The 13,487-nt window shown below is 45.7% G+C and overlaps 2 protein-coding genes across 2 annotated transcripts in view; both read left to right on the top strand.

The window, feature by feature from the left end:
• Positions 1-13,487, top strand: part of fads6 (fatty acid desaturase 6) — a 1,169,976-nt gene that overhangs the window by 722,003 nt on the left and 434,486 nt on the right. The window lies entirely within an intron of this gene.
• The window catches only part of LOC140395756 (fas-binding factor 1 homolog), a 245,221-nt gene that overhangs the window by 90,569 nt on the left and 141,165 nt on the right, over positions 1-13,487 (top strand). The window contains exons 9-10 of the mRNA XM_072483912.1: positions 4,880-4,957; positions 11,962-11,997. Of these exons, the coding sequence (XP_072340013.1) occupies positions 4,880-4,957; positions 11,962-11,997 (114 nt within the window). The remainder of the gene's footprint in view (positions 1-4,879; positions 4,958-11,961; positions 11,998-13,487) is intronic.

Genomic DNA, 13,487 nt, shown 5'->3' on the forward strand with positions numbered 1-13,487 from the left:
GGGCGGCTAGCCTTGTCTCCGTGTTTGTAGAAGGTCCCCCGTGTCTGGCGGAGTTGGTACACTGCTTTCCTAGTGGAAAGCAGGTCCATTTCCAGCTTATTTCTCTCTGCCAGCAGCTCTACGTTTGGGGCCTCGGAGTATTTTCTGTCGATTTCCAGGATGGAGTCCACCAGTTGTTGCCTGGCCAGGCTCTTCCGTATCTCTGCATGACTTGTAGGTTATGCTCTCTCCTCTAATCATGGCCTTCAGTGCCTCCCAGAACATGGAGGGTGAGACCTCCCCATTTTGGTTGTTACTAATGTAGTCGCCTATGGCCCACGATGTTTTCTGCCAGTAGGCCTTGCCGGGCAGGAGGTCCGTGTCCAGCCTCCACGTGGGGTGCTGGGCCTGGCTTGTCTTCAACCTCACATCCATATAGTGTGGAGTGTGGTCGGAGATAACGATCGCGGAGTACTCCGTTCCCGTGATCCCTGGAAGCACCGATTTCCCCACTGCAAAAAGTCGATACGGGTGTATACCTTGTGTACTTGTGAGAAGTATGAAAATTCCTTCTCTCCCGGGTGCAGGAACCTCCATGCGTCCACTGCCCCCATCTGCTCCATAAATGTTCCTAGTTCCCTAGCCATGCCAGTCTTTTTCCCTGCTCTGGGGTTTGATCGGTCGGTCAGTGGATCCTGTACGCAGTTGAAATCGTTCCCCATGATCAGTCGGTGTGTGTTAAGGTTGGGGATTTCTGCCATGGTCTTCTTTATGAATTCTGCGTCGTCCCAGTTGGGAGCGTACACATTTACCAGTACGATCAGTGCCCCTTCCAGGACACCGCTGATCATGACGTATCGTCCCCCTGGATCCGTAACTGTCTTGGTTTCCGTAAACCTCGTCCTCTTGCTAATTACGATTGCTACCCCCCTAGCCCTCGTCCCGTAGCATGAGTGGTACGTCTGTCCCACCCAGCCCTTCCTTACCAGCAGTCGGTCCTTCTCCCTCAGGTGCGTCTCTTGTAGGTAGGTTATGTCTGATTTTAGGCTTCTTAGGTGGGCGAAGACTCTGGATCTTTTCACTGGGCTGTTGAGTCCTCTTACGGTCCAGATAACAATCCTGGTCGGGGGCTTTCGACCGCCCGGTCCTGCGGGATCACCTGTACTTACCTGGTGGACGAACCCCTGCACTCTGTGGTTTCCCTTTGTTAGGGGGCTGTCCAAAATGGCCGCAGTCGCTGCTCTCACCATGAGGTCGGGCGCTCCGGGGTTTCCCTTTGTCCAGGGAACACCCAACATGGCCGCCAGCTGTGTGTACGCTGATGTGTTATGTACTCTGGGATAACACAGGCTGCAACTCGATGCAGCTTTGGCTAAAAGATACTCCAGACGTTAAAGTAAGTTCAATGTGATTTATTGAACCATTAGCACAGTTCTCTATGAGTTCGGCTCTCCTGCTAATCTTGCTATAATAACTCAGTCTAACTAAACAGTCTGCTCTAAGCCACGTGGTGGGTGTGATGCTTCTGATCTGCCCCTGCCCTTCTCTCTAAGTGTCGCCTGTGGAAAGAGACAGAGCATGTGTGCCCTGTCCTTTTATATGGGTTGCCCCCTTGTGGTAGTGTCACCTCTGGGTGTCTTGACTGCCCATTGGTCGTGTTCTATTCTATGTGTTCATTAGCTGTATGTCTGCATGTCATGACGTCTCTGGTGCTCCCTCTAGTGTTTACTTAGTTGTAATGTATTTACATTAACCCCTTGTGTATTTACAGTGATGCATATCACCACATACGCCACGTGACTGCACCCCTGCACTCCAGGGTCTCCCTTTGCCCTGAAGCCCTCCTGAGTGGCTGTTTGTGGCGCCATCTTGGTTCCTCGCTCTGCTCCTGTGTTCGTTCTGCTTATCTACCTCACCCTTCTCTTTGCTTCTCTTTTGTTCTACGCTCTTCCCCCGACTCCTCCCCCCACCCCCATTGTCCCTTTCCCTCTGTCCTGCCCCTGTGTTCTCTCCCCCCCCCCTGCCCCCCCCCCCCCCCCCCGCCCTCTTTGTGCCAGGCGGCCCTTCTTTCTTTTGGCCCTCCCGTGTTGGCCCTCCTCGCTAGCACGGTGACGCCGCTCCCTGCTATGGCCCTGTTTTACCTTCCTTTTGCTAGCCCTTGTCTCGCCCTCCTGTCCGCCTTTCTCACTCTCATTTATCTTGCTCCGCTTCCCCCCCCATTTCATTGAGAGATGGAACGAGCCCGGGGACGAGTTAGCACAGTCCCGCACAGTGCACCAAACACGTGTGTACAGTTCATGATCTTATTGTCTCTGTTTGCGGTCTGTCCTCCACTCTTTGTTCTGATTCTTCCTTTCTTTACCATCCCCGTCGCTTTCATGATGGCCGTGCGGCTGTTCCTCCCCCATTTGTTCGATCTAACGAACTCCTCAGCTGCCGCTGGGATGTTAAAATACAACTCCTTCCCCCCAAATATTACCCAGAGTTTGTCCGGGAATAACATCCCAAGTTTCACATTACTTTTGTAGAGTGCTGATTTGGCCCTGTTGAATTCAGCCCTCCTTTTGGCCAGGTCCGCCCCAATGTCCTGGTACACTCTTATGATCTTCTCTTCCCACGTGCTCGATTTCGTCTGGATTTCTTCGGGATTTTTTTCCCTGTCTTGGAACCGGTGCAGCTTCACGATGATCGCTCTGGGCTGCTCCCCGGCTTTGAGCCTGGGTCGAAGCGACCTGTGCGCCCTGTCGATTTCTGGGGGGTTTGGACATTTCTCACTTCCAACTTGCTTGCCCAGCATTTGGGTGATGTAGCCTGCTGGGTCTCTGCCCTCCACTCCCTCTGGCAGACCCACTATTTTAACATCCTGCTGTCCGGACCTATTTTCCTGGTCCTCCACTTTCCCTCTTAGGCTCCCCTGGGTCGTTACCAGCCTTTTCACCTCGGTTTTGTGAGTTACCATCCTGTCGCTCTGGTCCAGGGCAGTCCTCTCCAACTCCTGCATTATTTTCACCTTCCTTTCCAGGCCATCGATGGTTCGCTGCATTTTGTCCGTTGTCTCCGCCAACATCTCCTTCATCATTCTGTGGAGCTCCATCCTGAGTGTGTCCCTCATGGCGTTTATCTTTGTTTTTATCGCCTCCTATATGGCGTTTATCTCAATTTTAAGCACGCTTCTCCATTCCTCCCCTTGTGCCGGGGGGGGGGGGGGGGGGGGGGGGAAGAATGGTCGCCACGTTCTGTTCCTGCTCCGCTGCTTGGCTCGCAGCTTTTGCGCTTCCTGGTTCGCCTGAACCTCCGTCTCACCTCATGTGGCCGTCTGCCTGCATGGCCGCAGCTCCTGCCTTTTTCCTTCACCTTCGCTGCTGCTCCTTCTTACATCTCGCCGTCCTCCCGATTTATCATTACTTGCAGGCATATTTCTGTTATGTGCTTTTCTCTATTTTGCTGGGTTTTGGTGCGAAAAATAAATTCTTTGTTCCCCCCAAAGAAAAAACCCCAAAGGTTTTTTAAAAAAAAGCGATTTGTTTAAAAAATTTTTTTTTTAATTTTCAGCAGAGAAAAAAAAAGTTGAATAAAATTTTTTTTTTTTTGGTCTTATCCTCTCCGTGCTCCGACTTTCTTCGTCGCGATCTCCACTCCTCCTCCACATGCAGCACACTGGGACCAGTCTCTTCTCTTGTCTTTTTTTTCCTCCTCTTCAGCTCCGTGGAACGGAGCTTTGGCATCTGGGCAGGGCGAGGGAGGCAGGGCTGATTTCGCGGGACTTTAATTTTTTTTAAAAACCCGCCGAGAAACCCCCCCGAAAAAGCCCCGATTTTGTTGACCTGCGGGAGCCTCTTTGCTGCGGCCGCTCCGTTCACGAACGCCACCGGAAGTCCCGATAGGGAGAGAGACTTGATCCAGAGGGGATCTTTCTAATAAAGACCACTAAAGCAGGTGCCTTTCACAACCTCAGAATCCCAAAATGCTTTTACAGCCAATTAAGTTCTTTTGAAGTTTAGTCAATGTTGTAATATAGAAAACAAGACAGTCAATTTGCACATGACTAACTCCCAAAAGCAGCAGAAACAGCAATGAGCCAATAATCTGTTTTAGTGATGTTGCTTGAGGGGCAATTATGTGCCAGGACACGGCGGTTAATTCCATTTTCCCAGCATTAACACACTCTACTTCAAATAGCACAAAAATCAAAAGCTTTTAGCCAGAAAATATTGAGCTCCTACTGCATCTCAGGGGTATACCATCTGCTAAACTTGCCTACCCTTCTTGATTTTAAATTGCATGTTATCTGTGGGAGTACCAGTTTCAATTCAGGCTAAATTACCATTTGAAGTAGCGTTGAAGTAAATCGGAGCAGATCAGTCGATTTGCTGTCACTGAAACTGGCATTTTCAATGCTCTCTGTAGGTTTTACACAAAGTGGCAATATGTGGGCAGCAAATCACGGTGCACTCAGAAAATATGGAGGTTGGTAGGATTTCTCTTTGGGATCATGCTGTGCCAAGATTGCTGTGGAGTCTCCCAAGAATTAAAGATGACTCTCCTGTGTACATCTTATAACACCCGAGGAGAAGAATCATAGCACCAATATAAAACGTTTTTACATTTTCTTTGAACACTTTTGTTTATTAATTATTCGAGATGGGACAGGGAGGGGTATCATGGAGAAAGAAAAGGTAGCATGACGGACGATCGAAGAGAGTATTTGTTATTTAATTGTTGTGAGAGGTTAGTGGGCCACAAAAAAGGGTCTATCGGGCGACTAGTAACATCAGACAGGGGAGAGCAGTCGTGATGTAATACCTTCAGTAATTCATCCAATTAGACTGGATATCCCAAAATGCATCAAACCTGACCCTCATTAGGCGGTGGAAAGTTAATGGTATGTTCATCTCCTTAGATGAGAATGGTGAAGATGAGAAACGTCACTCTGCCCCTGCGACCTCTAAGCGCCAATACAAGAAGTTCACATTTGATGGTGAGTTTCTTATTGCATGCGGTAACCATAATCTATTTTTGTAAGACAGATGCATTTCTGCCTAAAATACAGCTGAGTTTATGGGAGCACAATAGTGAACTCATAGAACAAGAACAGAAGGTACATGAAAATCTCAGCGGGTCTGGCAATTTCTGTAAGGAGAGAAAGCAAAGTTAACGTTTCGAGTCCTTGTGGCTCTTCATCAGAACTAACTATGCTTTCTTTCCTTACAGATGCTGCCAGGCCTGCTGGGTTTTTCAAGCTTGTTTCAGATTCCAGCATTTGCAGTATTTTACTTATTTTAGTGACCTAATAGTATTGTTTTAATGTTAATTTTTAAGCCATATGCCCTTATGGTGCTGTGCTACCCTTAAAGGGACAATCGACAAACACAAGTCATCATTTTAGACCTTGCGTCAAAAAATATAACCTTTACTATCCCTTCTGTTCGATGAACTAATGAAAGGTTTTTGGAGTGGTCCTGGAGTCATATTATCTTTTCATCGATTGCTAATATATTAGAGGGGTAATTGTGTTTATCTAACTTGCTGGAGTTTTTTGAGGTGGTAAAAACATGTCGATGAGGGTAATGCTGTTGATGTGGTGTACACAGACTTTTAGACGGCATTCAATACAGCTTCTCACAACAGAGTTTTGAGTAAAGTTAAAGCTCATGCAATAAAAGGGACAGTAGCAATGTGGATCCAAAATTAGCTGAATAATGGAAAGCAGAGGGTATGTGCCAATGGATATCTTTGAGGCTGGAGGAAAGTTTGTAGTGATGTTCCCTACGAGTCGGATTGGGACCCTTGATTTTCCTGATATATATTAATGATCTCGATCTTGGTGTGCAGGGGACAACTTCAAAGTTTGTGGATGACACAAAACTTGGAAGTATTGTAAACTGTGAAAAGGACAGTGTAGAACTTCAAAAGGACATAGACAAGTTGGTGTAGTGGACAGATAGGTGGCAAAATAATGCAGAGAAGTGAAGGTGATGCATGTTGGTCGGAAGAACATGGAGCGACAATGTAAAATAAGGGGTAAAATTCTTAAGGGATGCAGGAGCAGACATTTAGGAGCAGGTGTACTTTGATCATTGAAGGTGGCCGAGCAGGTGGAGCGAACAGCTAATAAAGCATATAGTATTCTGGGATTTATTAATGGGGGCATATAGATTACAAGAGCAAGGAGGTTATGCTGAACTTATACAAGACACTAGTACTGGTTAGACCTCAACTGGCATATTCTGTATAGTTCTAGGCACCACACTACAGGAAGGATGTCAGTGTATTAGCGAGAGTGCTGAAGAGGTTTACAAGAATGGTTCAAAGTTTTTTTAAAATTTAGAGTACCCAATTATTTGGCGTTTTCAAATTAAGGGGCAATTTAGCATGGCCAATCCACCTAACCAGCACATCTTTGGGTTGTGGGGGTGACACCCACGACGGCATGGGGAGAATGTGCAAACTCCACATGGACAGTGACTCAGCGCCGGGATTCAAACCGGGGTCCTCAGCGCCGTAGTCCCTGTGTTAACCACTGCGCCACGTGCCGCCCCTAAGAATGGTTCGAGGGTTGAGAAGCTTCAGTTATGAGGATAGATTGGAGAGAGGGGATTTGATAGAGATGTTCAAAATCAAAATCATGAGGGGTCTGGACACAGTAGATGGGGTTAAACTGTTCCCCTTGTGAAAGGATCAAGAACGAGAGGGCACAGATTTCAAGAGATTTACAAAAGAAGCAAATGTGATCTGAGAAAAAAACTTTTTCACACAGTGAGTGGTTGGGGTCTGGAAAGCACTGTCTGGGAGTGTGGTGGAAGCAGGTTAAATCGAGGCATTCAAGAGGGCATTCAATGATTATTTGAATAGAAACAATGTGCAGAGGTAAAGGGAAAAGGTAGGGGAATGGCATTAAGTTATATACTCATTTGGAGTGCAGACACAATGGGCCAAATGGCCTCCTTCTGCACGGTAACAATTCTGCGATGGAGTTATTTCACACTTGGAAATCTGACTGAGTATGTTCAGGACTTAGGAGAAACATTTAGATTCATGAGTACCGATGTTCTGTGTGGCAGTTCTTTCGTACTGAAAAATCACCAAGAAAGTAGTGGCTAAAGCTTCAGGAGGTTAAATGTAATTTTGTGTGATAGTGTGAAATGGACGGAAGTGACTGGGCAGCCTATTTTACACTTCTCCCATTTTTATTGACCTGTGTGTAGTGATCTGTACATCTGTACATTCATCTGCACATACACCAGGGACTACAGACAGATGTAACAGCCACAGCATCACTAGAGGGCAGCATTAGAGACGGGTATAAAGGGTCCAGCCCAAGGGAGGATCCGCCTCTTTCAGAAGCACAAGGCTAGTGAGCAGCAGCAGACAGAGACAGCTCAGCATAGGCAGTTTACCTGAGCTTCACTGGTCATACCTCTTGACTGTATTATATCTAGTTAAGCTCTGGAAACAGAAGAAACCCATTGAATAAAGTATTTGTGTTAACTGGAAGTCTACAATCTTTATTCAGACTTAGAGAATAGCATATGATACCAGGAGTGATTTCAGAAAGCTAGCTAGACACCAGCAAGAGAAGAAAAACTTAAACCGGATATTCGACTGTGGAAGACTTTGCAGCAAATGGATCCTCGACGACTAACTGATTCGATAGAACTTGTTGGAACTCCATGGCGACTGGAAACAACCGGTAATTTAAGTTATAACTGGAAAATGTTTGAACAGATATTCCAAATATTTATCACAGCTAATGATTTAAGCACTGCTTCTGACGCAACGAAAATAGCCCTACTACTCTCAACAGGAGGGCATGAAGCTAGAGAAATCTATAATTGCTATAATTACGTAGAAGGTGAGGACAACACCAAAGTAAAAGTTATACTCAAAAAATTTGATGAATGCTGTAACAGTCCGTCTGATGAGATGCTGGAAAGATTTAACTCTTGTCAGAGAAACGGAGGGCCCATCTCTGATTTTATTACAAATCTCAAGTTAATACCAGAAGGCTTTGATTATGCTGATTTCAGAGACACTGTGATAATGCATCAATTAATTTCTGGACTATCTGATAAAGATTTGAGGGAAGAACTTTCACAAAATAAGTATCTAACTCTAGAAATCGCGATACAAAAATGCCGTGCTTATGAATAAAAACAAAATCAATACTTTGAGTCTTTACAAACACAGAAGCATCATGTAGAAAACAAAATCGGTAAAAATGGAGCGAACACTCATCACGACACGGAGGCAGGGTTGAATCGGTGGAAGACGAAATTCTGAGCGGCAGCCATCTTGAGAAAGGAGCCGCACATGCGCAGTTGTGAAAAGAGCGCACAGTACAGGAAATTCGGAGTGCGCATGGGCAATCGAGTCCTACGCATGACGTCACAAGCGTCATGAAGTCAGAGGACCAGGACCACGCCCACTTAAAAGGGAAATGCACGAAAATGAACAAAAAGAAATTTAAAGCTACAAAACCCAAGTTTCTTGCCTCAAAAGACAGAACAATGCCCGAACTTACACCAGCAGTTGAAAATAACTTTCACATCACCTTGGAACAAGCAGTTAGCACCGCTCTAGAAGATGATATGGTCCTTGTAGACTACGACTCAGACGAAGATTTCATCTTGGGAGATGGCTACCCCAGTACCAAATCCGAACCGCAACTAGAGGTGTTGTACCATGAAGACCCCGACGATGAGTTCTTCGGATTGTGGAATCTTCAGCCCAGCATATATGACATCCCGACTCTGAGTGCAGGATTATGCTGCGGCTTGACACCAAGAAACAGAGAGTGGTCCACGCACCACGAAGGGTCCCAGCCTCTGTACAAGAATATGATTTGTTCATTGAACATGAAGAGAACGATCACAACTCCAAAACAAAAAGCGATGATTTGTCTATCGAACAATACACACAATACTACTCAGACATGGCTGAGTTATTCGGATATGCTGATCACAGCATCAGCAACACGGTTGAAAAGCTCAATACGACTCTTCTCATGGTAGATGAATCCAATACCATGGTGCCATGGCAGATCGTTGATACATTGGATGACAGCAATACCCAAGACGAAGACGACGCCACACAGAGAGCACAGAACGACTCCTTTGAGAGAGCACAGATTGACTCTACAGCGAGAACACTGCACGACTCCACAAAGAGAGCGATGACAACCTCCCCAGAGAGAGTGGTGAAGGATTCCACAGAGAGAGCGATGAAGGATGCACAGAGAGAGCGATGAAGGACTCCACAAAGAGAGCGATGCAAGCCCCCACAAAGAGAGTGACGCAAGCCTCCACAGACAGCTCGGTGGCAGACTCAAAAATGGAAGCAAGCAAACACTCCATAGCGAACGCCATGCATGAACAAGACCATGAAGAGCTATCAAGCTTATTTGAGCCACCAGAAGAAGACACTGAATGTCTACCCACTGTATGTGAGACAAGTGACGAAGAAATCACAATTCCCATACAGGATGTGCAGGATCACAGCGAGACTGACATACCTCAGCTCTTCTGCACAGAAGCACTCAATAATCAGAGGACGGCCACCCAAGAGTCCAGAGAGACCACGTCAATAGAAATCCTGAAGATTTTGACTCCAGAAGAGGAACACCAAGAGTCCAGAGAGACCACATCAATAGAAATCTTGAAGATTTTGACTCCAGAAAAGGAGCACCACGACCCACAACAAAATGAAATCGCGAAGATTTTGATTCCAGAAAAGGAGCAAAAAGAGATCACAGATGATTCAAATGAACCTGAAATGACTCCAAAAGAGGAGCGCCTAGAAATCAATGATGATTCAAGTGAACCAGAAATGACTCTAGAAGAGGAGTATCAAGTAAGCAAAGAAGAGGAATTGAATCCACCACAAATGATTGATGTCACCAACATCAATGCAACATCAGATCATTCTAACAATTCTCAAGAAGAAACGCTCAATGTAGCAGATACCATAAAGGACACTGACACCAATAACTGTGACAATGACACAAATCATCCACATGGCACACTCATTGAGCACAACAAGAACAACAAAAACCACAAGAAGCACAGCAGAAACAAGAACAACAACAGCAACAAGAAAAACAACATGCAGCGCAACAAGAACGACAAAAGCAACAAGAAGCATCCCAGAAACAACAAGCACGACAAGAAAAAGAACAAGAATAAAAGGGAAAACAACAAAAACAGAATCAACAAGTGCGACAAAAAGAACAACAAGAACGACAACAAGAACGCTCACGAAAACAACCAAGACAGAAATGACAAAAACAACAGCAAGAACGACAACAAAAGCAACAAAGGCAGAAACGACAAAAACAACAACAATGAAACAACGACCTGTACAACATGGTACAACTCTGCACGCGAAGGACAATGCCACAGCACACTGCGAAACAATGACCAGACTACAAACATGCCATGGCATGATAAAGAATCTCACGAATTCACATCTGCTCCAGAACAAACAAGCAAAACAGCTTTCACGAAAGATGACATACAGAATCAATATCACAAACACAGGAAAAAGTTGAGGTCAGACAACAGTGCGACACAAAATCGCTACCCACAATCAAATGGAACGGGGGGAAAAGGTGTCCACATCATTAAACGACTCATCAGCAAGACAGCCGAGTCACGTTCCGACATCAACCTAGCTCTGTTATCATACCGAGCAACCCTATTGAGCTCAGGACTGTCGCCAGCGCAAATGCTCGTCGGCAGAGACATCCAGACAACCCTACCGGCAAAGCAATTCCAAGACCCCGGCAACGCACCGGTTCTCGACGACATGCGGGCACTATACTCCAAACAAAAACTATACTACGATCAACATGCAATCCCACTCAAGCCACTAACAATAGGTGACACCATCAGAATCAGGGACCCAGAAGGCGAATGATCTGAGTCAGCCACGGTGATCAGGCAGGTGGCACATTGTCTTCCTACATTGTCTTCGTCTGCGTGAGTACTTTTTCGTTGTAACCGCCGGGATCTATTAGAGATTCGACCAACAACGCCAGTACTTCCCACACTGGACTTGACCGAGTCCATTTGTCCACAGGACATTCCTCGCCACACAATGCCAGACAGTACTCTTGATGGCATCAAACCATCATTCCTACTACCACTGTTAAGACGCTCCAGCAGAAGCCGTAAGGCACCCGAACGGCTAGATTTGTAACGACACTTCAACACACGCACAAGACGAATATGGACATTTCTCACGATGGACTCACAACACAGTTAATTGTTTCTGTATTACTTTTATCATTTTCACAGTGGTAATGATACTGTGTGCAGATTTGCATATTCTCACCACTTGTTATGTACGATTTTCTTGAGGCCAGTCTAGAAAACATGTCAAATAAAAGGGGGAGATGTAGTGATCTGTACATCTGTACATACATCTGCACATACACCAGGGACTACAGACAGATGTAACAGCCACAGCATCACTAGAGGGCAGCATCAGAGACAGGTATAAAGGGTCCAGCCCAAGGGAGGATCCACCTCTTTCAGAAGCACAGGGCCAGTGAGCAGCAGCAGACAGAGACAGCTCAGCATAGGCAGTTTACCTTAGCTTCACTGGTCATACCTCTTGACTGTATTATATCTAGTTAAGCTGTGGAAACAGAACAAACCCATTGAATAAAATATTTGTGTTAACTGGAAGTCTACAATCTTTATTCAGACTTGGAGAATAACATACTGTGGAGTGCTGCCTGTTTGCTATCACTCATTTTACACTATTACACAAAGTCACATTCAGCTACAAGTTGTGTCGTCGCAACAACATGGGGTCATGAGCATTACTGACCAGTAATCGTGTATTGAATGTGATTGTGCAGTAGAATCTCTGTTGTCAAGAAATGTCAGGGGGATCTTATTGGCTTAACTTGGAAGTGATCATGCTTTGTTCATCAAAATGAAATCTTTTCTGCATGTTTGTTTCTATGCAAAACTCCAGATGAGGAGGATGTTGGTTTGAAAGCGACAAAACAAGGTAAACACACCGTTGAACAGGAGGCCTGTTCTTTCCATGTTCTTCCAGTCGCAACCAGGGTGCCTAGGAGCTGTGCTTCCTCCCAGACTGAAAGCTCTTTGGTGGTGTTCCATCACAAATGTTTTTTGAAACCGTTAACCCTTTGCCAAATCTTCGTCCCAATTCGTCAATGGATTTATTCTAATATAGCCTGATAGCACTGTTTTGTGAGAGTTGATTTCTGAGAAGTACGGGCTATGCCTTTCGTTTCATTGATGCCCAGTTCAAATGATCTGATAATTCCAATTTTGGGGGATAAAAGAAAAGACTGCACTGTCGAGAGCAGCTTTCACTCTCGTACTATCTCTGTTAAATATTTCTTCGTCCCATCTCCTAGTATTATGCATGCATGCTCCTTGTCTCTTTATGCATTCTTGCATGGCTATTTCTTCCTGTATTAGAACAAAGAACAAAACAAAGAAAATTACAGCACAGGAACAGGCCCTTTGGCCCTCCCAGCCTGTGCCGATCCAGATCCTTTATCTAAACCTGTCACCTATTTTCCAAGGATCTACTTCCCTCTGCTCCCCGCCCGTTCATATATCTGTCTAGATGCATCTTAAATTATGCTATTGTGCCTGCCTCTACCACCTCCGCTGGCAAAGCGTTCCAGGCACCCACCACCCTCTGCGTAAAAAACTTTCCACGCACATCTCCCTTAAACTTTCCCCCTCTCACCTTGAAATTGTGACCCCTTGTAATTGACACCCCCACTCTTGGAAAAAGCTTGTTGCTATCCACCCTGTCCATACTCTCATAATTTTGTAGACCTCAATCAGGTCCCCCCTCAACCTCCGTCTTTCCAACGAAAACAATCCTAATCTACTCAACCTTTCTTCAGAGCTAGCACCCTCCATACCAGGCAACATCCTGGTGAACCTCCTCTGCACCCTCTCTAAAGCATCCACATCCTTCTGGTAATGTGGCGACCAGAACTGCACGCAGTATTCCAAATGTGGCCTAACCAAAGTCCTACACAACTGTAACATGACCTGCCGACTCTTGTACTCAATACCCCGTCCAATGAAGGCAAGCATGCTGTATGCCTTCTTGACCACTCTATCGACCTGCGTTGCCACCTTCAGGGTACAATGGACCTGAACTCCAAGATCACTCTGTACATCAATGTTCCCCAGGACTCTTCCATTGACCGTATAATCCGCTCTTGGATTAGATCTTCCAAAATGCATCACCTCGTATTTGCCTGGATTGAACTCCATCTGCCATTTCTCTGCCCAACTCTCCAATCTATTTATATTTTGCTGTATTCTCTGACAGTCCTCCTCGCTATCTGCAACTCCAACAATCTTAGTATCATCTGCAAACTTGCTAATCAGTCCACCTATGCCTTCGTCCAGATCATTTATGTATATCACAAACAACAGTGGTCCGAGCACAGATCCCTGTGGAACACCACTAGTCACCTTTCTCCATTTTGAGACATCCCTTCC

Source organism: Scyliorhinus torazame, chromosome 18 (genome assembly GCF_047496885.1).
Source record: "Scyliorhinus torazame isolate Kashiwa2021f chromosome 18, sScyTor2.1, whole genome shotgun sequence".
Taxonomy (NCBI): Eukaryota; Metazoa; Chordata; class Chondrichthyes; order Carcharhiniformes; family Scyliorhinidae; genus Scyliorhinus; species Scyliorhinus torazame.